Source organism: Cottoperca gobio, chromosome 21 (assembly GCF_900634415.1).
Source record: "Cottoperca gobio chromosome 21, fCotGob3.1, whole genome shotgun sequence".
Classification (NCBI taxonomy): domain Eukaryota; kingdom Metazoa; phylum Chordata; class Actinopteri; order Perciformes; family Bovichtidae; genus Cottoperca; species Cottoperca gobio.
The window spans coordinates 19,394,854-19,420,511 of NC_041375.1; the positions used below are offsets into that span (position 1 = coordinate 19,394,854).

At 40.5% G+C, this 25,658-nt stretch overlaps 2 protein-coding genes across 4 annotated transcripts in view; one reads left to right on the top strand and one right to left on the bottom strand.

Annotated features, from left to right (window-relative positions):
- The window catches only part of fgf14 (fibroblast growth factor 14), an 88,283-nt gene extending 72,235 nt beyond the window's left edge, over positions 1–16,048 (top strand). The window contains exons 4-5 of one of the 2 annotated variants that reach the window (XM_029458704.1): positions 11,369–11,567; positions 13,242–15,771. In XM_029458704.1, the coding sequence (XP_029314564.1) occupies positions 11,369–11,567; positions 13,242–13,384 (342 nt within the window). In that variant the 3' untranslated portion in view covers positions 13,385–15,771. Of the gene's footprint in view, positions 1–11,368; positions 11,568–13,241 lie in introns of both variants that reach the window. The other variant, XM_029458705.1, reaches the window with a different exon arrangement.
- Positions 16,049–17,019: 971 nt separating this feature from the next.
- The window catches only part of itgbl1 (integrin, beta-like 1), a 37,404-nt gene continuing 28,765 nt past the window's right edge, over positions 17,020–25,658 (bottom strand). The window contains exons 9-11 of one of the 2 annotated variants that reach the window (XM_029458703.1): positions 22,778–22,924; positions 20,435–20,548; positions 17,020–17,698 (exon numbers count right to left, since the gene is read on the bottom strand). In XM_029458703.1, coding sequence (XP_029314563.1) covers positions 17,610–17,698; positions 20,435–20,548; positions 22,778–22,924 — 350 coding nt within the window. In that variant the 3' untranslated portion in view covers positions 17,020–17,609. Of the gene's footprint in view, positions 17,699–20,434; positions 20,549–22,777; positions 22,948–25,658 lie in introns of those variants that run through there. The other variant, XR_003834263.1, reaches the window with a different exon arrangement.

The window sequence follows — 25,658 nt, forward strand, 5'->3', positions numbered from 1 at the left end:
ATTGACCTGCCGAGCTGTGCACTGTTATATACCAGGAGGCTGGAGGCTTTTTAATCTTCTCGTAAATTAAATTCAGCTAGATTCCATGAAAGGGGCCCTTCGGTAGTCATGTGTAGTGCGGTGTGATATGCGTAGTATATGGAGCATAGAGTTCGTTCAGGCAGAGCATTGAAGTCGGGCTTGCATTAGAGGATTAGCATCATTTAATTTTCATGTATGTGTTTATTTAGGTGGGGGATTAGTTCCCCCGGCAAAATCTCCAATTCTTCGTTTGTGATTATTTTCTTGAAACCTTAAAACATACTGTAGGTGTCTAATACAATGCACATATGCAACACAATGTCCTTTAATTTACCAGGACGTGTGCATGCTGGCTGCTCAGAGAGCCTGTGCAAGCCTCTGTGAGCTTCCCAGAAATACTTTTTTTCTGCATCCCTGAAGTTCATCATTGTTGATCTGCATCTCCATAGAAGCATGTCCTAGCTGTATTTCTCCTCCCCGAGTGGGCTGACTTTCTACCATGGTGGGCATAAGCCAACTATCGATCCGTCAGAAAGAGCTCATGCTGAATCTCCCTCATGCATCTGGGATAATCCTTACATTTGTATTGAAATGGAGTGGCCAAAAGCACACACAACAGTGGTTAGTTGGCACGGTGTGGAAGCTGCAGAGATGCCTGCACATTATGTGCTGCTGACAGGTAATGGGAAAGCAGGAGAATGGAGAGAATACAAATACTGCATCGACTGGTTGGGAGAAGGAAAAGAGAGAGAGAGAGGGAACTCAGTGGTGTGTTTGTCAGGGAAAGCCCTGCTGTGGTCAATATAATCAGTGTAGCATGCAGGCAACCTCTGCATGTTGCCCCATTCGTCAGTAGCTCCTTCTGCTAAAAGCATTCATCATTTTGAGCAACACAAAAACACACCATCCAACACACACGTGAATTTATTAAAGAAGAAAAGCCTTATGTGAAATATATATTTGTGTTCTCAGTGGTTATTAAATGAAATACACAATGACTAGGGTATCGATCCCATCTCTATTTAAGAGACACATCTTTAGGGATACTATAATCTATTCATAAGGGCTGTGCTGTTAATACATCACTATGATGATGTTCCAAAATGTGCTAAATTGCATCTTTTTTTTTGTGACTTACTACAAGTAATCATATTTTATTAACACACATGGTAATCCAAAATGATTACTTATATTTAAGTGTCAAGTGCTATCGATCATGACTTGATAAATAACAAACCAATGGACCTGCTTTTGAAGGGCATTTGAACATTTTCAAAGTAAACATGAAAATGCCTTTTTCTGCAATTACTTTTAATCTCAGTTAATTGATGTGAAAAGCACATTTCTTTATTCTTTATTCCAATTTTAACCTGGAAAAGAAACTCAAAAGTAAACATCATCCCACACAATCGCATAAAAACCTGCATAAAGCAGCAAAAGCACAGGGATAATTGTTTTTATTGTATTGATTTCATTTTGAGTGCCACACTTACTTATTTATTTATGTTTCAACAAAAATAAAACACTGTAATTCAAATTTACATTCACAACTGCTGTCACAAAATAGTTTGGATTGAAAGTGGATTTTGGCCTAAATAATACAGTAAAACTAAATAAAACAGTAAAAGTCTTGATGCACAGTTGCCTATCGTCTCTCCTCCTGCTGCCATTGTCACACACTAAAACAATTGATAGCTACTCCTGCAACAATTATAAGTTATCTTATATTTACTGTGTGTAAGACGTGGAGAAATAATGACGTTTGCCAACCAGATATCGGCGCAATACTTTGTGGGAACAGTCGTGGTTTCGTAGGTAGTTACTCCAATAAGTCTTGACCGCCATCATTGTTTGGTATGTACCGCTGTCACCTACCAGTTGTTTTTTTGTGTAACATATTGATCTTGTTTTGTTAGCAATGTTCATTTGATTGTCAAAGAAAATAACTTTCATAACCTCAGAAGTCCATCAGAAAAACGTTTTTCTTTTTAGGTTTTAAAGTAGTTTGCAGAGTTAAATCATTCATCTTGTAACTGTAACCCTTTCCAACCTTCTAATACTTCAACTATTCAATGTCAGCCGTGACTATCCCTTTACTGATTCAGTCATTTATTGCTTTTTTAACCTGTGGTCCTGCCTCCCTCTTTTACTTTGAATTTACTGCAACACTTATTCATACGGAGCACTGTGAACCTCGGCTAATGTCTCCTTGCTTCAAGTGCTGAAGCCTGTTTTCTCTTGTTTTCCTTTGAAACAGCCTGAAATACGCCTGTTCAAACAGTGGGCCTTTATACTGCCTGGGTTCAGGCTGCCAAAACAGAAGAAGAGTAGGCGCATCCGAACAGGGAATTCATGTTCCTCGGTGAGACCCTCAGAGGATTTGTTTGTTAGAAATATAGATAGCATCATTGTCATTTCACATATTGCACTAGCTATCAGACCAAATATGTCTAGCCCGTTCACTGTATTAATGACCCGTAGTTCTGGCCTAATTGCTTTCCCAGTGTGTAAATGTCAAGCACCATGCAAATAGAAATGGCACACTTGTGCTTGTTGCCTCAAGAGCAACGTAATGTGCAATTGAGCAGTGGAGCGATAAGGGCTTGTGAAGCCACAAGTACTCCTCAGGAACTCAGTATGCACAGTTTGCCATGTGTATATAGTCGGCCAATCTAGATAAATATCAGATTATATGAAATACCGCATCGCTGCAACAACAAACACAGTGTGTTTTAAGCCATACAGTAATAGTAGCGTGGCTCCATTGATGATACAGATCCCCTGTCTTTTCCTGTAGCACCACCAACAAGTGAAATTTGACTAAAATAATAATGAAGTTTGAACAGACATTCAAGGTCCCCAGAAGGACAGATCTGTATTACTTTAGTCTTGTGATCTTAGCCCCACCATGAGGTTCACGTTTGTGATTTTGTTTTAACGTCTGAATAACTATGGGATGGATTGTAATAACATTTGGTATACACATTCGTAAGGTTGAATTGGAATAACCTTTTATGATCCCTTATCGTTTTCCATCAAGTACAACCCTTTTGAATGACTTGGAGCATTAAATCTTGGTGGAAATCAGTTTTCAAATTCTGCTTCTTTCCAGAGATAGAAGTATTGAAAATAGCTACTCATGTGATGCTGCATCCATTTTGACGGACTCGGTGTCGAGCAGCATAGGGTCACCATCAAATTTTCAGTAGCTATGTCTAAAAAACCTGCATGAAATATTTATGTCTGTGTGTGTGTGTGTGTGTGTGTGTGTGTGTGTGTGTGTGTGTGTGTGTGTGTGTGTGTGTGTGTGTGTGTGTGTGGAGGACGGTGGTTCAGTGGCCACGACAAAGAAGTCCTCATCGTCCTGCTTGCATGTATATCACCCACGGTCGTCTCTTTTCCTTCCACCCGTGAAATGAAAGTCACGTTTTATCAAGCTTCACCATTGCAGTTGTAAAAAATCAATACAGTGAGAGCTCTTACAGAGAGGTTATAAATCATGATTCATAATTCCTTCTCTTAAATCTGAGTTAAGCCTCTCTCCGCCGTGTCTGTGTGGCTCTTCTCACCGCACTGCGGGAGCACTAGAAACGGCAAGTTCAGGAACAGGTGTGTTAAACAGGGAATACATCATCAGGGAGAAGTTTATACACGTCCATGTACAGGCTACGTGTGTGAGGTGGAGATGCTGCATATTGTAGTGAGAATAGCTCTGACTCGTACATGTACATTGTTTTACGGTACTTACAGCACAGCTTCACTGCAGAGGTCAGCAGGTCAGAAGTCTTTATTGTACACCCACACACACACTCTGCTAAGAAAGCTATTTGTACTAGAAAACATTCACATACACACAGGAAGCTTACACTCAACTCACAAACAGCTGCTTTGAACCTCATCGCACATATTTGTCCTGTTGTATAAAGTAACATAATGTACGATAAATACTGGGACAACCTGTGGCGCCAAGCTTCAGGATTGGGGCTGGATTCTCGGATTGTCCTGAGTTGCCCTGGGTGAGAGGCAGCAGGCGGGTTGCAGGATACCAATGAGCAAGAATATTTGTGTTTGTTTGAACGATTCTTTTAAAGTCCGCTCTACTGTAGAAGAGCCAATTCATGCAGGAAAAGTATGAGTCCCTGTTGGAAAGTCACAGTTGATGTTTAATACAATAGTCAGTCTGAACAAATTGGTCATGTGGGAAATGACCTCTGTGAAGAAATGCAGACGGTGCCGCTTCTAAAGATTATCAGTAAACCTTTAGAAATTCCACTGTATGATATTAAAATCTTTTATAACCGTTGCTTCAGACAATTCAGCCGGATTTCGATCAGCTGCAGGTAAAGCATTGACTACACACAGTACAGTTTTTCCCTAAATCAACTATGGCAGCTGACGGGCGGGCCGGTTGGGTTTGTGCTTCCTTTCTGGCTGACTGGTTGAATCCCTCAGCCTTACAGTTATAGCCATGCCACATTTTATCCTCAGAGAGAGACTGACTGTCGGGGAATCCTCTGCTGTCTTCCCTTCATGCACAGACACCCAGGCTGAGTGCTCTGGCTGCTTGTCAACAGGGTTTCAGGAGGGATGGACACTGTGAAATGGCCCCTCTACAGTCGAATTTTCAAAAATACCAAAAGGAAAGCAATGCATGACTCTCTCTAACCAAATCCCTCAATCCTATTATATAATAAACCGGGCACTTTGAAGAAATCACAACTATAGCCTTTTGGATCCAGCTGTTCAGGTCTTCAGGTTCACCACATGTTGTTCCAACATCTGGCTTTGTGGTTAACTGTCATCACACAGATGTGGTAGAAACTTAGTAATCATAATTCCAGCAGTAACAGATATGGCTACTAATCCAGATCACGCTCTGCACTGCAACCACTCCCAATGAATTATAACCTCATTGTGCCCTCTTCATAATATTAATCTGTCGGCCTTGATTTAGGTATAAATGTACTTATATAAACACACTTAATCTGGGTTTGAGCTCATGTAGGTGTGGCAACCCATATAAATCACAAGGGGAAATATATTATTTACCATTATCCTGTGAATGGTCTTTGGAGTTTTGCATTAAAGAAACATACCATGCGTACATTTGTTTTAGATCCGCACTTACAAATCAGATGTAATTTACGTTTTTACTGACCATTTTTATTTGCTCTACAAGTTCATTTTATTTTTACTTCCCTGCAACAGCATGCCTGGCATTAATTAAGCCATGGACATTTGTTTGTGCTTGTATTTGTGATAAGACAGACAGGCCAGAACTGTAATTTACTGCATTTTATCTGCATAAACATAACCTCTGCTGTGCCTTTTAACCCACTCAGGTCAAGATGTCAGTTTTAGACCCACACAATAACAAACAAATAAAGTTGTGCCTAACGAAAATGCCATTGCACCTGTGTTTGGTCTGCCTCTGCTTCCACGAGAATACAGCAATTTATCCTTTAGTCAGATGAGGGAATTATGTGTAGTTACATTGCAGAAATGATACAGTTCAGCTTGTGCTGATACAGTAGGATGCACAATAGGTAAAGACAACTATAAAACATGTCACAGTGCAGGAGAGCAGATAACACTGTGATCAGATGTTGGGTCATCTTTGAAAGTGGGGGCCATTTTATTTAACCCAGCAGTAACAATGCTGGCTACGTCCCCTTACACATGTTAGTGTTTGTGCATTTTGTTGTGCTGTGCAGCTAGTTCACACATGCCTCACACATACACATAGACAGAGAGAGAGATCGACAGAGAGAGAGAGAGAGAGAGAGAGAGAGAGACAGAGACAGAGACAGAGAGAGAGATCGACAGAGAGAGAGAGAGAGCGAGAGAGAGAGAGAGCGAGAGAGAGAGAGAGAGAGAGAGAGAGAGAGAGAGAGAGATATAGAGGGAGAGAGAGAGAGAGAGAGAGATCGACAGAGAGAGACAGAGAGAGAGAGAGAGAGAGAGAGAGAGAGAGAGAGAGAGAGATAGAGGGAGAGAGAGAGAGAGAGAGAGATCGACAGAGAGAGAGACAGAGAGAGAGAGAGATCGACAGAGAGAGACAGAGAGAGAGAGAGAGAGAGAGAGAGAGAGAGAGAGAGAGAGAGAGACAGAGACAGAGTCCCCGCCAAGTGAATCTTCAAGGACATGGCATGCACTTCCTCTTTCAAAAAAAAATAGGACACTGTTCCTGAGGGTGTAAACAGCACAAACATAGCAGAGACAGGAACACACAGAGAGGGGAAACAGCTCCATACCTGCAGACACTTCTTACATTTCTCTTTCTGTAAATACGGCTGCAACTCTGCTGTGCAATGTGTATCTAGTTATTTCTTTTTGTGTGTACTTGGACTTTTGGAGCTGTGCGCTTGCACTTCAATAGATTAGTGTGTGTATATATGTGTGTGTGTATGTGTGTGTGTGTATGTGTGACATGTCTGTTATGTGCTTGTTAGCTTGTTGCACAGGGCAGACTTCTGGCTTGCCTGACAAGAAATGACTAGCCAATCCAGCAACAATCGGGCTGCCATGACACCAATCTGACACCAATTTACGGATCAACAGCAGCATAGTGTATACACTCACACACACACACACACACACACACACACACACACACACACACACACACACACACACACACTACTCAAACTAAATCTTAAACTAAATCATTTGAAGTGACGTTTGCATTATGCACTGAATAATCATGACATTCGTGTTGGCTGCAACATGTAGTTGCCCTTTAACTGAACACACAAGTCAGACTCCCTTTGCACATTTGAAAACCCCGATCATGACAAAGTCTATCACTTTATTGGTCACAAGTTAGTCTCCCACTGAGGATAGCAACACTTTTGTGGACCATTTCTAAGCGTGGACCGAAATGTGCCGGGGGGAGGGCGCTGTACTGCACCACTGTTAAAGAGTCCGCCTCCAGGGGATCTTTATTCAACACTTAAGTGCTTTTGGTGGCCAAATACCTTAAATGTGTTATTGCTTTTTGTCACCCCTTTCAGTAGATGGTATATGTCTGCTCATTGGGGTAAAACGTAGGTATTACAAACAGCAAATAAAGTCATATTGCACGCAGAGAACTTGCAGTAAAGCTTTGAAATACAGTCTGTTGGCGTGCTGTTTTATGGCTGCAGAGATGAAGGTTTTTCATTATCTGTAGACAAAAATGTTTTATTAAAGTGCAAAGGGAGATGAAAAGTCACTATCCAGGTAACATAATGCAAAATACTTTAAAGAAATGAAGGTTCAAAATGGATTAAATTGTAAGATTACGCAATAGGGAGAGACAAAGTTACTTGCTATATTCTTTGATTTACTACTAATATACTATAATACTCCTATTATATATTAAACTCTGGTGTAATACCACTGTCTGTTGTGTTTATTTTTAAAATGATTCATAATTTGAAACTGCTTTTCTCCAACTCATTCATGAAACCTGGTATTATTTGCATGGCCTATGAATTGCAGATTACTTTATTAATTGTAGCCCATCTGAAACAACATTTGAGTCAGTGGTGCAACGCATGGTAATATACACTAATGCTGACAAGTCGAAGAGCAAAGTCAAGGAATATGTCTTTGACTCTCCTTGATCGCACGTTGACTTCTGTCCTCTATTTCTATTCCGTCATTTTCAAATATGCGGCTTAAAATGACCATCCAGCTGTTTACTGGTGACTCCTCATCTGTTCGTTGTGTCCTCTTCCTCCTCTGGGTTTGCTAATCAGACAGGTCTGCTGAAGCCCCCATTGTCTGCACACACTGTCGACGTGACTCTTATACATATGAGAGCGGCTTAGCATTGTGAATGCAGCTCAGCTTTCGGGAGGTTGACCTTTTTCCATGGATTAATAGGTTTTATGCTGGCAGCATTAATAAACTATTTCTCCGTTTCCACAGTAGGGTAGTGAGCCGTCACTCTGCATGTTAATGTGTGTCCCCTTTCCCCACACGAGCCTCCTCTCACCTACTTTTTGGCGGTCGTACTATGCAGTCACGACCCGTTTTGTGATTTTTTTTCCCAAAGGATGTTTGTTTCAGAGTGACTTCCTTTGCTCTCTTGTCTTTTAAAGCCTATTCACTCGTTGTATTTCAAACTCCCACTCACTCCATCTGTCTCTATTCATTTGCCTCTTTTTTTTTATGTGTTGTTTTTCTGTAGAAAATGTATTCCTCCCAGGATCTGCCCCTTCCCCTCAACCACACTCGGTTCTCTCGCTTTGTCGTTTTTTTTTGTTGTGCTTTCACACGACTGTTCGTCTCTCCTTTGTCTCTGTCTCTTTGCCTTGTTGACTGGGGTTGATTATATGGGGCCGAGCAGTTTTGGCCCTCACGCTGTCTGTGGCCAAGGTCAATTATGACCTTCCATTTCGGAGCAGCGACCCACTGATGTGGAGCGCCAGGCAGAGAGATCGAGAGTGGAGGAAAATCAACCGTTTGGTGCCTCAGAAATGATTTAATTTGCCACTGGTGTGAAAGTGTGTGTCCAAGTCTCACCCTCCACCTTTTTCTTCTTCTTTAATGTCACCCACATTTATCCCAAAATGTTAGTTTGATGTCGGCTAGAATTATACCGCAAACAACACCAGTTTCTGACATACGAGTGAAGCATCGTCGCTCACAAAATGAGGAAGAATGCAAACTAAAGGAAAGAATCTTTCTTGTTGACAAGATAAAAGAAGAACATGATAAAAGAGTTCAGCTTGTCATTGACATTTGACACACTTAAAATGCGATCAACCAACAACAAACAAACAATGTGTCTGAATTCAGCTGCCTTCAACTGCTCTGGTCTTCAAATCCAACTGATTATGGTGACTGACATCAAGCATCATTCCACAAACAAACCACCTCCACTCGCTCTGCCTCCATAAACAAAGACCTATTTTGTGCGAGGGGGTCTATGCGAAGGCGTTTGATTAGCCACAATTATGGCCTCGCCACCATCTTGTATGATTAGTTGCATTTGAGGCTGTTTTGTATGTGCCGTGTAAGTAATCAGCTTCTGGGCCGTACCTGGACCGGCATAGAAATGTTGTGTCTAATTACAGCAGCCAAACCAACCTGCGGTGCCGCTCACCTGGCGAGGAAAAAGTATAATTAATTACCTCATTGAGGCAACTCAGGGAACCATGAAGGTAAGACTGTTGGCCTTCTAATCGTCTCAGCTCAGTTTGCTTCAGCATTAAAAGAGCATGTTTGAACATCCTTTCAGAGAACAAAGGTTATTAGGTTTAACAAATAAAGCAGTGCAATTAAGACATTTGTTCTGTGTTGTCACCCAAGCAAGTCTTTTTATTTTTTTATAGTTTTAAGTTTTATGCGCTGTCTACAATGTGAACATATCCTATTATGTCTCCTGTCCAGACAGGACCTCCCTTCCTGACAACTTGGACACACTAAGCAACCTTTTGATAGACTGCTTCTTGGCTGGTGACACACAATAAATCTTAATGTGCACGATAAAATGATGGGGTAAAGCCTGCGCGTCCTCCAGAGGGAATGTTTATTTATCTGATATTAAGCATGGCAGACTCGTGCTCAGGGTTTTATCATGTAAGGCTCAGTCTTTATTGCTTCAGTCTGCTGCGTGTCTGCCTATCAACAGATTGCTCTGCTCGGCTGTTGAGGTCTGCGACGGCCGCAGCATTAATAGTTTTGATCCTAATCCCTACATTTGCTACTACAATACTCTGTAATGTAATCGCTGGCGAGACAGACCAAAAACAGGATGTGGGATTTACCCAACACAGATCACCACTCTGATCTCTCAGCGCCTATGTTGACTGTTTCTCACTGTAATTGCGATGTGAGTGAATTCTCAGCTGATTCTGTTGTTATGCATCAAGCATGTGTGCCCTCCACTCAAAAAATGCCCTTGAGTCCTCAATCAAGGATAGAGAGGGCACTTTGAATACAGGATCATTACGGTTCATCCCAAGTGTCTCTCCGCTCCTTCCTGCTCAGCTCTGCTTTCAGCTAAACGCTGCCTGGAGGATAAGCTCTGACTGGAGTAATTCACCGATGGGCTAATTACACCGTAATCATGGCATGGTGTGTCCTGTGTTCCAAACTGAGCATGTTGTCCATAAATAACATCTTGTGCAGTTGCAGTAGAAGAGATTTAGTGCCATGGAAATGTTACTAAGAGATTTTATTGATTAATAAAACAATGTGAATCATCTTGAGCGGCTGTATAGTCATGTCAGTTTAGGGATATCAGATTTGAGACATTGACAGGCTGCCGCCATATTTTTGGCATAATCTCCTTTTCTTATTCAAACACGGCTGAATCAAAGAGGTACAGAATTATAGAATTTCTTAAAGGTTTCTTTATATATATATATATATATATATATATATATATATATATATATTCTACATCAGGGATTAATAAATGAATGTATTCTTTATTTTTGCATCTCTTCAGAATCCTCCTAAAGGCTCTAAACCTTGACTTTCAGAAGCACCTCATACGGGACGCATCAAAGGATTTTTACATACACTGTCAGTAGTTCTATGAGCCAGCTCAGTGTGAACTGCTCACAACAGATGTGGTGAACTCTCCATTGTGATGAGCGCGCTTTGATTAATGCACCTCGATGAATGCCTTTTATTTTTAGCCTTGCGGGGCGGACAACGTGGAAACGCTTTTTACCACCTTTTTTTCTGCTCGGAGATGAACAGGACAACAGCAGAGCGAGATGTGAAGCCTCATTCCTCATTTCCAGATTGAGACGTAATTGGGGAGTCACTTAAAAATGTTCTATCATTATACGTACAAAGTTGAGAAGGCGGTCATTAAAAAAATGTTTAAGGAATGATTGTCTGGGTGCTGATGTTTCCAGTGCCGGGGTCAGAGCCTAATAATATATATTTTCTGCCTGGAACATGAGCTAATTGACAAAACGAGTGCTCTCACATCTGATGTCAAGGTTGAGGCCAAAGAAGAGAACGGGAGTTGCATTTCATCAGAGCAGGTCATTAGGCTCGGCTTGAAACATGATTATAGCGAGGTAGACTCTGCAGCACTAATCCTTTTCACGACAGGTGGAAGTATGAAGTCCATTTCACCTGGCGAGGCAGTTTCTATGCCTGCCATAACATTATTCCATACATTGTAAGCGTGCAATGAAGGTGCCATTTGTCCTGGGGACCTCCAGAAAAGTTTAACTATGAATTATGAATCTGACATCTGTTTCATTCTTACATAATGTGAACTATGAATTATTCATTTGAGTCCACTGGAATGTCTTCCATTTTTATGTATTGTTTTTTGGTCTGAAAGAGCCTGTTCTTATAATCCGTCTGGTGCTTGTGTGTGTCTCTGCAGGAACTCTTTACAGCGGAGTGCAAGTTCAAAGAGTCTGTGTTTGAGAACTACTATGTGATCTACTCGTCCATGTTGTACAGACAACAGGAGTCGGGGAGAGCTTGGTTCCTAGGGCTCAATAAAGACGGCCAAGCCATGAAGGGGAACAGAGTGAAAAAAACTAAACCAGCTGCTCACTTCCTGCCCAAGCCATTAGAAGGTACGTACTGTAATGGACATTCGGTTAACTATATATTTCTGATATGGTAAGCATTCGCTAGAGCTCATTTTTGGTTTCATAAAAAAATAATATATATATATATATATATATAAATATGTATATATATATATATATATATATATACATATTTATATATATATATATATATATATACATATTTATATATATATATTTATATATATATATATATATATATATATATATATATATATATATACTATGTAACATGTTCCTTTAGCAAACCTCTAGAGCTCATTTTTGGTTTCATAAAAAATATATAAATATAAATAAATGTATATCTATATATTTATATATATATAAATATATATATTTATATTTATATATTTATATATATATATATATATATATATATATAGTATCTATCTATCTATCTATCTATCTATCTATCTATATAGATATATTTATATTTATATTTATGTAACATGTTCCTTTATTACATGAGCACTGTACTTTTATACATTACACCATGAAACACTATTTCCTTATGTTTCAGTATTATTTGCTAAAAAACTACAGCGCCCAGCTGTTTTAGCAAATTACTGAGCCTCTAAATAAACAGAAAATGAAGTATACTTTAATGAACCTTATTAGGAACCAATACACTTGGAGTTGAGTTGGAACACATTTCTCATATTATAGACAAACAAAACAGAAGTTATGCGCTTGGACAGTTTCTGCAAGCCCTAAGGGATATATTTTAATAATTCAATGTTTTGGGTGACCTTTAAAAATAAATAAAAATAACGGGTCAAAGTCATATAACAAAAATACAAGTATAAGTTTAACAGCTTTCAGTTGTGTTTTTACTTACTTAGAGAGACTCAAGGGGAAACATTTCCTCACCATTTTCTCTGCACTCTTTAGTAACTGAAGGAGTTCAGCTTTGCAAGAGGCCTTGTTACTGCATCACGTTTAGGTGGAGACAAAGATACAAAGATACATCTTGATGTATTTGGGTAAACAAACTGTAAAAACAGAAAGCAATGAGCATGACTACCCTTGTTACAAAAGAAGTAATTCATGATCCTATCCTTACTAATGATAAAATATATGTGAAATATCAACTCTATGCTAGACATATGTTGGCAGTGCGCTGATCCACTATTCTACTGCTGTCAGAATACAGTGTAGGAGACAGAAGAGCTCTGTAAGTGCAGTATGACATGTTGATAGCCCAGCAGATGCCACCATCACTCTTGTCAGCTATCAGCCTGATTGCTTCCCATCATTTAAACATTGAATCAAGTTGAAGTGTCCTGTCAAGACAGCTGTAGTTTAGCGTCTGTAAAGTGGACAATAATGAGACACTATTTTTTGCTTTTTTTGTTGGAAAAGCGTGTGCTTAGATTCACAATAGGCCCTGATGTAGACAGAAGAAGGTCAGGGTGGAAGGATGAAGCCCATAGGCAAAACATGTATCAGCTTTTCTTCCATCTTTAAATTGCACGACGTCTTCTTTGGAAAGTTTTTCTGTCTGTATAGCAACCTTTGAAAAAGAACACAACAGCAAGTATTGTTCGGGGATAAATGCCCCTTAAACAGTTTTTGGACATGTAAAACTCAAGTGGTGGTTCGTGCTAACACCTTGTCTCTTGTCTCTCTGCTTTCTCTCCTTATTGTCTGCTCCCCCAGTCGCCATGTACAGAGAGCCATCGTTGCATGATGTTGGCGAGACAGTTCCCAAGGTGGCAGTACCTCCCAGTAAAAGCACAAGTGAGCCGGCAGTGATGAACGGAGGTAAACCTGTAAGCAAGCCCGACAAGCCCACCACATAGCCACACCTGAGGGTGTGTGTGGAGGGAGGGGGTGGGGGGGGGGGGAGGGGGAACTTGACGGAGGCAGGGCTTTTCCCGACTAGACTCCAAACCCTCATTCTTCTATGGATCAGATCCCGGCGAACCTGCCTTCCTTTCTTCTCTTGCTCCTCCTTTCCTTCTTCTCCTCCTCCTCGCCCTCCCTTTCTCCAGCCGTCTCAACATGGGCGCATGGATTCTGAGGTGGCAGAGTTTCTGCAGCACAGGAGGGAAGAGGACCCTCTGATCATGGAATGCCTTTTTAGATTCCTCTGAAACTGTGAGAATTCATGTGAATAACGCGTGTTTCACAAACCACGCTCGTGGTACTTTGCTTGCTGACAGTTCATTCAAGAAACCCCCCCCCCCTCTCTCCTCCTCCCCTTCTCTCTATAATGCCCTGTTGCAGCAGAATCTGTGTACCTTCAGATCTATTTTCTATACCACAGTTCACCAGCTATGTTCTGGGATAGCGACTGTATAGATAGAGTAAATATTTGGACTGTTGTCCTCTATTTTTTACGAGTATGTTCCCCTCTCCTGCTCTTTCTATCTCTAGTCACACACTTTTCTCTTTGTCAAGTAACCTAGAAAAGATAAAAACATTTTGCAAGGGAGCTGTGTGATTTTCTAAGAAACACATTCACACAGATGTGGCATAAAAACAACCAACAACAACAACTAAAAAAAATAAATCTAAATGTTCCGCCTACAACATGCACACATACTTACAGACAGACACACAAAGTTTGTGGGGATAAAATCGAAGATGTTGCTTTTTACGGCTGATGAAAACACGCTGGAGGCTGCAATCATAGTTGATGAAGTGCTAATTACCGCCACTGCAATCAACGCGAGGAGCTCCCTACACACATACAAAACACACGCATTTATAAACAGATGTGTGTGTGGGCGGGAGAGCGCTGTGAGGAATGGTGTATACATATCACTATCTAAGTCCCACCAGCGGTTAAGTCCGCCTTCTCTGGTAAGTAGAAAAACCTGAAGTCTATTTTTCTTTAATCTTATTTCAGAGCGTGGGCTCTAGGAATATCTCTAGGCCTTGTAGGCCTCCGTCCCTCACTCACCGACTTCTTTGGACTTACGAGGCAAGGCTTGTGGCTTTGACCCAGATGGTCTATAACCGCAGCACTGGCAGCCATCTTATGGCAGCGTCTACTTTAAAGCCAGAAAACAACATGGCTGAAAACCAATAGGCGACATTTATACTGGCTGCATCCCTATTTGGTTCAGCAAACTAAAGCATGGGCAAGGTTAATATTGTGTTCTCTCTTCTCGCAGCAGTTATTCAAGAGATGGCTTATATTGTAACATTTTCACTGTATAAAACTTAGGGAAAATGACTATTATAAATCATGACTTTTTAAATGACTAGATATTGTTATTATTATTATTATTATTATTATTATTATTATTATTATTATTATTATTATTATTATTATTATTATTATTATTATTATTATTATTATTATTATGAGAGGATTTGTCTCCTAGCTCAGCATGCAGAGTCCAGTATCATCTTGGCCTATCACGTGCCTGTTTGGACCTTGATTCCTGGCATGCAAAAACAGGTTCCCAGTGTTCCCACTGGGCCCAAGGTGCCTCCCCCACCCGATACATCCATGTAGAGGACACGTAGCATTATCCATCGAACAACCACACTCAGATGTATCAATTCTGAAATGACCAAAGTCTTTTTTTCATCCTCAAGACGAACTGATTCTGATAAATATGATTCAACTCATCAAAGCTTTCACTGTGATAGCATTTGTTCCGTCTGAGAGAATCACCTCCGCTCAGAACACCCCCCCCCCCCCCCCCCCTAAAAGGGTTCTTTGACATGATGTCATTTTGGAGAAGTACGTATACCTTGAATTAATCACATGCATGTATTTTCTATAAAGAACAAGGTATGGGTGTCGTTCTTCACTCTGTGTAAAGCTGAAGAGCGCTGAAGTGAGCTGCGAGGAGTTGAACGGGCATGTTGTAGGCTACGGCACACACTCACAGCTCAATCTGAAGGTAACCCGCTGCATCTTCTGTTCTGCATTTCCATCACGACTGTTTATCAAAGCTCTATCCGATCAATTTACAACACTTGTCTTGCTTTGATGATTTTTCCTAATGGTTTTGTTTGAAAATATTTAGAGCATTAGGTCGGTTGTTGTTGCCGTGTGCTGCTAAACCTCATTATATTAAGAAATTGATTTGGTGAATATGATTTTCTGAGTTTATTGGGATTACACACGATCATTTCTCATTACAGCACATCAAAGCACATTAGTTAAGAGTTCAATATGTGTCTGTACAAAGCTGTTAATAAACAAATATGGCATACTACACACACACACACACACACACACACACACACACACACACACACACACACACAGGAGTTGAAACCCGCTGTAGTTGTATTTGGGGATGATGTTCCGTCCTCATTACAGCCAATCACCCTCCACTCTTACGAACTCTACATGCTGGGCTGGCTGCTGCTCCAGTCCTGCAGTCCATACAACCGTCTCCTCCAAGGCTGACTTTATTTTTGTAAATGACCGGTGTGTAAAATGTACATCTCTGTTTGGATCTCTGTGAACACCGTTTTTTTTTTTCTGGTTTGTCTTTTATTTTTCTCTTGTGCACGGGTCGTGCGTGATGTCGTCTCCTGATACCGATACACTCCCCCCCCCCCCCCCCCCCCCACCTCCTCCCCCATCATCTCTTCGGATGTGTTACAAGAGTATTCTTAAAAAAAAAAAATTCTGTTTCTTTGTTGCCTCTGTTTTCAAACCTCTTCTTTGGTGCGTTGTCCCATCTGTTGCATGGGGAGAGGATGGCATTGATGAACTGCATGTAGTAGGCTTATGTCTATCAAGAACTGTTGGTATGTACCGCTAATTTTACATACATATATGCAACGAGTTTGTCTACACACTATTACAGTTTGTGTTTGTTGTATACTCAGATACAACATACTGAATAAAATATTTATATAAAAAGGTGTACTGTAATGTCAGTAACATACTTAATGCAATATAGTGTGCAGTATATTATTGCACCTGTCATTTTTTGAGGGGGAGGGGGGGGGGGGCAAAGAAAAAACAGAGGGGTTGGCTAGTTTAAGCATGAAAAAAAGGCCAAAGTAGAATTTACATTAAATTTTCTTTGTGACTTCTTATCGGTCCTCTTTTCAAGTGGTGGCTGAGCTCTTGTGTCAATGCAGCTCTCATCCCCTGATGCCATCCTTCTGAAGTGACATGGACATCCAGCATGCCACAACTGAACTATGTATGCCCTCTCTTGGTTTCCTCCACTTAGAATTGAACCTTGTCACTAGTGTGTGTTGAGTGAGTAATGTCCATCACGTACCTTCAGTACAGTGTGGCCGTCATGGCGGGTTGTTTGCTTTGATTTCCCGTTGGAGAAGAATAGGCACTGTTAAAATGATTTATTTTCAACAAAAAAAAAATAATATATATATATATATATACCATTGCAAGTATGCCCATTGGAGTTATGTCATGTTATAACAAATTTGTAACCATGTATGATTAAGGTCTTCGCATTGTTTTCCATGCAAAATGTTGTGTCATGCGGCACATTTAATGTTTTATTATTAAAAAAAGAAATAAAAACCTCAAACAGTAACTTCCGCCTCCATCTTTCGATTAGACTTTCTGTCCAATTTGCGAACAGCACACCCGTCTGTCCCAGTTAAAAACAGATCCGCACTATCCCCAGCAGTATCCCACATATTCCATGTGTTCTAATAATTCCTTCTTTCCAACATTTGGATTTGTCATGTACCTGCGTCCCATTATATGTAGCCATCTGGAATATGTAAGCGTTCCTACATTTACAACAAACAAATATATATAAAGCTGTTTTATGATACAGATTACAGTTTACATAGTAATATGTTTCTTTTACACCTAAAATACCCCGTTTTATAAGGATCATTTGTAACCAGTACAATAAAAACAATGAATGCTATTAGTGATATGCAGAATTACATCCATGTTTAGTTTCTTCTTCTTCTTCTTCTTCTTCTTCTTCTTCTTCTTCTTCTTCTTCTTCTTCTTCTTCTTCCTCCTCCCGTGGTTTTCCTGGCTGTGGTGTTTAACCATTTCCTGGTCGCTCCGGGCAGCCAGGCCTCTTGTCTCTAAACACCAGTGTCCTCTCCTCCTCAGTACTCCGCTCCCAGCCAGATTTCGCAAGCGTTCCCCGTCCAGCCGTCCCAGCACTCGCAGTTGCCGCAATTGCACAACCCGTTCCCTGTGAGAAGAGGTGAGAAAGAAGAGCTGTGAATTAAGAGCTGTGCCATCGTGCCTGACCTTTAACAAGGTTCCTCTTTTCACACCCTTGCACTCCCTGGGTGCAGCTCTCTGCTGGGGACGCTGACTACACTGCTCAGGACAGTTTGTGGTTTCCCACATCAGAGGAGAAAACTCTGGTTTAATTAAGAGGGAAAAGCCTTTAGATGCAAGATATTCACCACAACTATATGAAGCTCAGATATCCTGACTAGTCTTTCTTGTATTAAACTGTGGTGGTGAAACAGTAAATAGGAGTTAGGGCTGGATTGAGGGTTAGGATTAGGGTTAGTGTACTACCACTGTAGCTTAAGATGCCCTAACTGTCCGACAGATATCTCATTGGTTGTTTTGGGACGCACTGACAAACAACCTACTCTTTCATTGAGTTATAAAGATACCCAGAACACCCTACTCTGAATGTGTTTTAATCCCGTAGCCCCAAACTCTACACAAGCTCCCCAAGCTGTCAGACAGAGGAAGTCAGAGGAGGACTCCTGCTGGCCTCCTGTCACAAAATGAACAGCAGAATATCACTGTGGGAGAGAAGGGAGGAGTCTGAGGAGAGAAAATGGGTAATGGGCAAATAATTGATGAAAGTAAGGTGAAAACATAGAAGGACGCAGAGATGGGTAAGTAGGTGAGAAGAAGGACAATACAAATCAGCTGAGCTGAGTTGGTTTGCTGAATCCAGACTAGACATACTTCCATTTCATTAAAGGATAAGGCTTGGTCTTACTCTATATATTCTTCTTATAGTCAGTAAATCCTTTGAAAAGACTTTAGTCTGTCTTTCAAAACTGTACAACTTCCCTACTGCACTCAACCACAAGCCGAGCAAACCGTACACCAACAGGAGGTAATAATGCAGTCGTTGGGGACTATTTTCTTCTGCGTAATCATACATATTTGATGCGCTAATTTGCATCCAGTTTTTAGAATTAATTACTTATTAATTAAGTACTGTACTAAAGTACAATTTTAAGTCCTTTACTTGAATATATCAGTTTTATGCTCCACCACCTTTCAAAAGAAAATATTTCTACTTTTTATTCCACTTCATTATTTTTTAGCAGCTATAGTTCTTTGGTTTTATATTTTAAATGCAGAAGACTGTTTACATGTTATTTCTGCTATTTTTTTTACTAACATTAAAGTACTTTTTTCCATCACTGTTTACAGCACCAGGACAGTGTTTGTGGGGCTATAAATAAACTAGTGTGTGTGTTCATGGTAATGAAGGAACATGTCACCCGTCGCAGCTGTGTGGCTCCCTTATGGGTTTTTAATAGTATTTGACAACAAAGGAGCTCTATGGCAGGGAGACATAAGATATATCACGCTTTGGAGGATACACAGACAATACTGTACTTGATGGTAGGTAATTCATTGTCAGGTTTGGTGTAGGAAAAATGAAAAGCATCACCAGCTCAATCGGACCTCCCATGTTTTCATCGGAGAGGAAGAGGGAGGCTCAAAAACAATGTTTAATGTTTAAAAAGGAAATTCCCTCAAACAAACTGACATTTGTGTTAGCGTCTTATTGTCTTTACTGTAACAGATTTGATGGAGAGAAAAAATCCAAATTTACGAAGATGAACACAATTAGATGTGTCGCACGACGACGTGAAACGTGTTAATTGGTTCTTACACTTGCAGACAGACAAACGGCCCTTTGTGACCCTTTTCTGAGAAAGTTGCTGAAACGATCACATTCGGTGCGTGAAATTAACTAGCAAGCATTCCTAATACGCCAAATTTTCCACATCACTCAACGCTTGTATGTGTAATGAGAATCTACAACTTTGAAGGGTCCATGAAATCTCCAGATGCAGAGTAACTCGTAGGCAAACTTTGCAAACTCCTTTTTATATCATTAACATGGAACAATGATTCCATCACTGCTACCTGGCAAAGAAGTGACTCCTTTTACCTGCATTATAATCGTCCTCATGCATATGCTAATGTTCACATACGTACTCCAGTCAGTAATATGGTAATCGTCCATTTTTTCGTCCCATTTTTCCACAATTCTTAAGCAATGTTTGTCTGCATCCGGGGCCCATTATGCTCATTTGAATGACATTAAGGCTAACATTTGGAGCCATGACGAGAAACAGTTGAACAGCTGTCCAGATTTCCACTGGCCCTCAGGCAAACATGTACTAGGATTTACATTATCAGTGGGGAGAAGACAGCTCCTGTGGATAAACGGCTAATGTGTGTGTGTGTGTGTGTGTGTGTGTGTGTGTGTGTGTGTGTGTGTGTGTGTGTGTGTGTATCGTACGCCTACCTGTGCAGATGAGGCCGTCATGTTTGTCACATGTTTTCCACTCAATGAGTCATCACAAGATAAAGGCAGACACATTTATATTATGATGTGCTTTAGGTATTATTTAGTGGCACCAAACACAAAATGTACCCAGCAGGGCTAGAAACAGGGAAACACTCAGATTGAATAATGATGCAAAAAGGACACACCTCAGCTCAATAAAAACAGGAGAGAAAAGAAAGAGAGGCACTCTGTATGTCGCCTTCACTGAGTTGGGAAATTCCCTTTGTGCAATTAGTTTTCATGGTGGGCAGCTTACCTGTTTGTACTGTAGCCCTTCTGGGTGCCTTTTGTCTGCCGTGTGTGTGTGTGTGTGTGTGTGTGTGTGTGTGTGTGTGTGTGTGTGTGTGTGTATCGTACGCCTACCTGTGCAGATGAGGCCGTCATGTTTGTCACACTCTCGGTCGTCACACTCGCAGTACTCTCCGGACACCCACCAGTCTTGGGCAGAGCAGATACATTGGCCACAGTGACAGGAACCTGCCACACACACACACACACACACACACACACACACACACACACACACACACACACACACACACACACACACACACACACACACACACACACACACACACACACACACATTAATCTCATTAACATTTTATTCATTCTTTTTAACACCATCCCCCGAATGCTTGTGTTTTGAATTAATGCTGTTTGTATGATTTCCTGTGAATTCTTTGCTTCACACAGAATGTGTTGGGCTGAGTGGACATGAGATGTCCCCTGGGGAAACAGCTACTAATATACTTTTGCCACTAGGAAACCAATCCAGCCGTACTTTACTTTCCTCTCAGTGTCTTATTCATCTCTCTCTCAAGGGCAGCAGCAGGATAATAATAAGGCATTAAGGATCGGTAGATGGGAAAAGCATCTACTGCTGTCTACTTCAGGTTAATGTTCTCCACACCTAGAGGTCCAGCAACTACACTTTCAGTCTCGCCAATTTCTACCAACACACACCGAGACAGACGGGGACAGACAGAGAGATGAGCAGTAGAGAAAGTGAAACTAATGTGAAGTAAGACGAGGGGACAAGCTGAGGGGAGATTGCAGTGGAGCGTGGAGAATCAACACCCTGCTCAGCTGCAGAGAAGGAATCCTGTTGTGTGGTGTCATTTACCAGCTAATGATACATACAATGTAGTGACACTGTGCAGAACCTCATTATAAATGCATATATTACAGTTGGCAGGCGTCTACACAGAGCTGCAATTTATTATTATTATTATTCATTGTCAATTAACCTGCGAGTCCATATAACATGCGAGATAATATGAAAAAATTATAAACTGTGTTACTTTAACAGTCCCGAACCAAATGATATTCAATTAACAATCTCAGTAAAAAGAGATAAGCAGAACATCATCACAGTTGTTTGGCCTTTTCATTTATATGATCATTTTTGTTGATTAGTTCCCTATAAATCAGATAATCTGTTAATCTAGTCATATTTTCAGCCCTACATGAGGCACTCTGAGTCTGTCTTGAATTACTTCATTACAATAGCCTTTGTACTCTGATTGTGTGAAGATCAGGTTTTGGAATCTATCAAAGCTGAACGTGTGTTATGAATCGTGTACACATGTTCCTGTCCAGGGGGGTAAAAGATTGCAACATGAAAGGGAAGCCAAAAGTCATTCTTGTCCAGATTATTAATTTAATCATTACAGAACGAGGTATTAACCTGTGACAGAGCAACACCATTGTGGGTCCGGAGTTTAAATGTGATGTTAATCTAGTAGGATTCATTTTTAAAGCATTTAATTAGTTGGTACTTGATTGTAGAAAGTATGACTGCGTGTCAGAGAGAGTTAAAGTACGATAAGGCCTCATCGTGCTGGAGATGTATAATACGTTTTGCGTATTCTTGCCGACTGACGGGCATTACACAGGATGCAATGCACAATATAAAGAATGAATCAGAATGCAATAAATATGGCAACCTACTGCAACTAAAATATAAACACTAGAGATTGTATGGACCCAGTTTAGAGGTGAGATGCTGCCTCCTATTTCTTTGGAGCAAGTGGCTCGGAGTTACAGCATTATTAACACATGTTCTGAAGAAGAACAGGTATTAGTGTGTCCTCGATACTTTTTGAGCAATATTCCAAAAAGTTAGTCAAAAAGTGGTGATAAGAAAAGATGAATTAAACTAGTGAAGGTTATGGGAAAGAGAGCTTCCTGCCGTAACAGTTCGAGTATCATAATGCATCCATGACATCTGGATTGTAGTTACTATACATCACACAGGAAGCAGTTTGGTGATCTGAGGAAAATGTTGTACTTATAACTCCACTACATTTATTCGACAGCTTTAGTTACTAGTTGAGTTTAGTTTAGCAGATTAAGATTTGACATACAATGCATATGATGATCTTGTAAAATGTGATGCATTGTATATGAAACAGTTTAAAGCAGTATGAAGCAGTAAATTACATAGTAATGCATTGTAATGATAATCCGTCATACACACATACACGTCTTTACTTTTGACACTTAAAGTACACTTTGCTCATACTTTTGTAATATGTTCAATGCAGGACTTACTCTTACTTGTAATTAAATATGTTCTTAGTGAGGTGTTGCTATTTGAACTTTACTAAGTAAAGGATCTGAATACTTTTTCCACCACTGTCAAAACAATAATTTTATAGAAACTTTTACTTTGCAGTATTGAAAAAAACTATCTGGCTTTACCTTTTCCACTGCACATGACAGCGTCTGAAGTCTCACAAAGCTCCTTGCTTTGAACGTCGCTTATGTCACAAGACCTCGCGAACTGGCACACCTTCCCGAACCAGCCCTCCTCGCAGATGCAGCGTCCGCATGAACAGTAACCGTGACCTGGCAGTGGAGGGCAGAAGGGCCTTCATTTAAAGGAGACAGAATATGGAGCATGGCCATGAGAAAATAGCACAAATAGAAGGAACAAATAAACAGAGAAAGCACTCACAGATAGACTGAAAAGTGGAGAGAAATGCCACTGGAAAGCGAAAAAGAAGGCGATAAACAAACAAGCAAACGCAGATAAACACAGAAAGTTGACAGTGCAGACATTGAACCTTGACAGTAATAGGCAGGACAAGGAGACAGAGCGACGGGAAGACGAGAGAGACGCAGCAGGCTTATTGTATTTTCCCTGGAGACATGAAAGGAACTGTCATCACTGGTCTTGTCCTGTCCTTAATAAATCTAAAGAGATGAAAACCAAAGAAAGGCAATGGCAGCGAAAAACACACCAACTTGCACAGACATACACAAAGATCCAGGGATGTTTAATTGGTTGGAAAAGGCAGTTGGGTGCTTGGATGCCTTAATAGCCAACAGCATTATTGTGGTTTTAACAAGCTCTCACTCACTCACACACACACACACACACACACACACACACACACACACACACACACACACACACACACACACACGCACACACACACACACACACACGCACACACACACACACACACACCTCCAACAAGATCCTTGGATCACTCGCAGTATGCTTCCTTCAATACAAATCAAATCATGGAGAGGCAGTGGCATCATTGATCGATCCTTTATGTTCACATCTGGTTCCAGATGCCAGGTGGAAGAGGTGGTAATGAGCAGAGCATTTGTCCATCATTTTCATCGTTGTAAATCTATACGATGCTGTTGGAAATTGCTTTATGTATAGCTGTATTGATTCAAACAAACAACTGTTCAATTACATTTTGATTTTCAGATGAGATTCATTGGCCCTTAAAGTCGTATCAGCCCAAGACTCACAAACACATATGAATACATACATATAAGCTATAAAACTTACTCAAATGGTCCGCTAAGCAACAACTAAACAGATTCAAAGCTTATCAGGGCACTAATTCAACTATTCAATTATATTTTTTAGATTTATACAGGTTTATACAGATGAACATTGACATTTTTGACAACACGCTAATTTGCTTTCTGACCAAAGGTTAGAGGTTACAATTTAGTTTTTGTATGGAATTTGAGAAACTAGCTTTCGGGGTTCTGCTAGATTGGCTAGCTGTTTCCCGCTGCTTCCAGCCTTCAAGCTTAATCTAATAGGCTGCTGGTTGTACTGTAGCTTTATACATAACTTAGAGTTATGAAAGAGGTTTTCATGTTTTAATTATTTAATTGATTTCTCTGAGCAAATGATTTCTCTGGAAACAAATTGGTGTGGCTCGTGCTAATCTCCAGTATCTTGAGGGACACAGCTTTCAATAGATCGATCTACAGCCATACATAAAACATCAATATCGGATGTCTTTGCTCATGATCTCTCAATCATGATCTCTCTCTTCTTCTTTTTCCTGTTTTTAATCTATCAGAGGGGGAATGGTACATTGAGAGTGTGTGGCGGTGGGTGTTGGTGGGCGGCTAGCTTCTGTCTGAGTTGGAGTGGCGTGGCAGCTATGGCAGGTCATGCTTGGCTGCCTCAATCAGCCAGCCTGAGAGAGCGGTTAATTGCTTTGCAGGAACGTCAACCTAGCCCTCATTCAATTAGTATGCACCTGCCTTTCACAGAGCATACATTCTGCTGTAGCATTTAGAGACGGTGAAGGGGAGGTGGTGACGAATCTGGTATTTAACCCAGCAAAGATATGTACTGTATGCAGTGCAGTCTGTCGGAGGTTAAGAGTTCTTTGCCACAGAGAAAGGATGGAACTGAGTGAGTAATGTGAGGAGGAGAAGAAACTGGGAAAGGATCTGACCCCGTTTCTAATTACAGTTAATTTAGCTGACGCTTAAAATAAGTGCAAACAATCATGAGGACACTACTCTGAACAGCAAGTACATCAGCTTCTAATAGGTGAAATCCTTTATGTGCAGAACAATAGCTTCAAATAAGACAAACAAAAGTGCAACATACAGAAACAATAGAATATGAATTCAAGCATTAGCTACAAATAAGCCAAACCTAATGTAAGTGCAACACACAAAGAACAGAATAATAACCATTTAATTTGTCGAGGTGCAGTCGATACAGTTGAGTTTTCAGTGACGGAAGGTGTGAAGACTGTCTAATAGAGATGAACTTATTTAAAAAATGTGTCTGTATCTTGAAACGTAACAAAATCTAGGCTGATAGCGGCACCAGAATAAAGAAAAATAAATACATTAACATGTTCAAGATGAACTTTTAGATTGATTTCACCTTAACTGATTCAATTATGGACACAAAGTACTTGATAAGAAGCTAGTTTTTGTGAATCAAACTGAAAGAAATGCACCAGAGAAATGCAGCTTCCCTCCATCTGAAACAAGCTTTGAATCCTAGTCCTAATCATGCCCCGATCTATTGTGCACTGTCCATTACTCGATGAAGCATTCAGGCAATCTTCCTCAGCTAATAATGTTTAGAAATATAATGTGACCACATCGCAGTTACTAGACATTGCCTCGTCATTGATCGGTGCGAAAGACATGGCAGTTAATTAATGTCAATAACAGAAGCCGTGCATGAACTCCACTGTTTCTTCTTCTTGTTTGTAGGATTTGTTGTTAAATCTCAGGGTGTTGCAGGGAAATGGAAGTTATATGTATACATGTATGTGCTGATATGTATCAT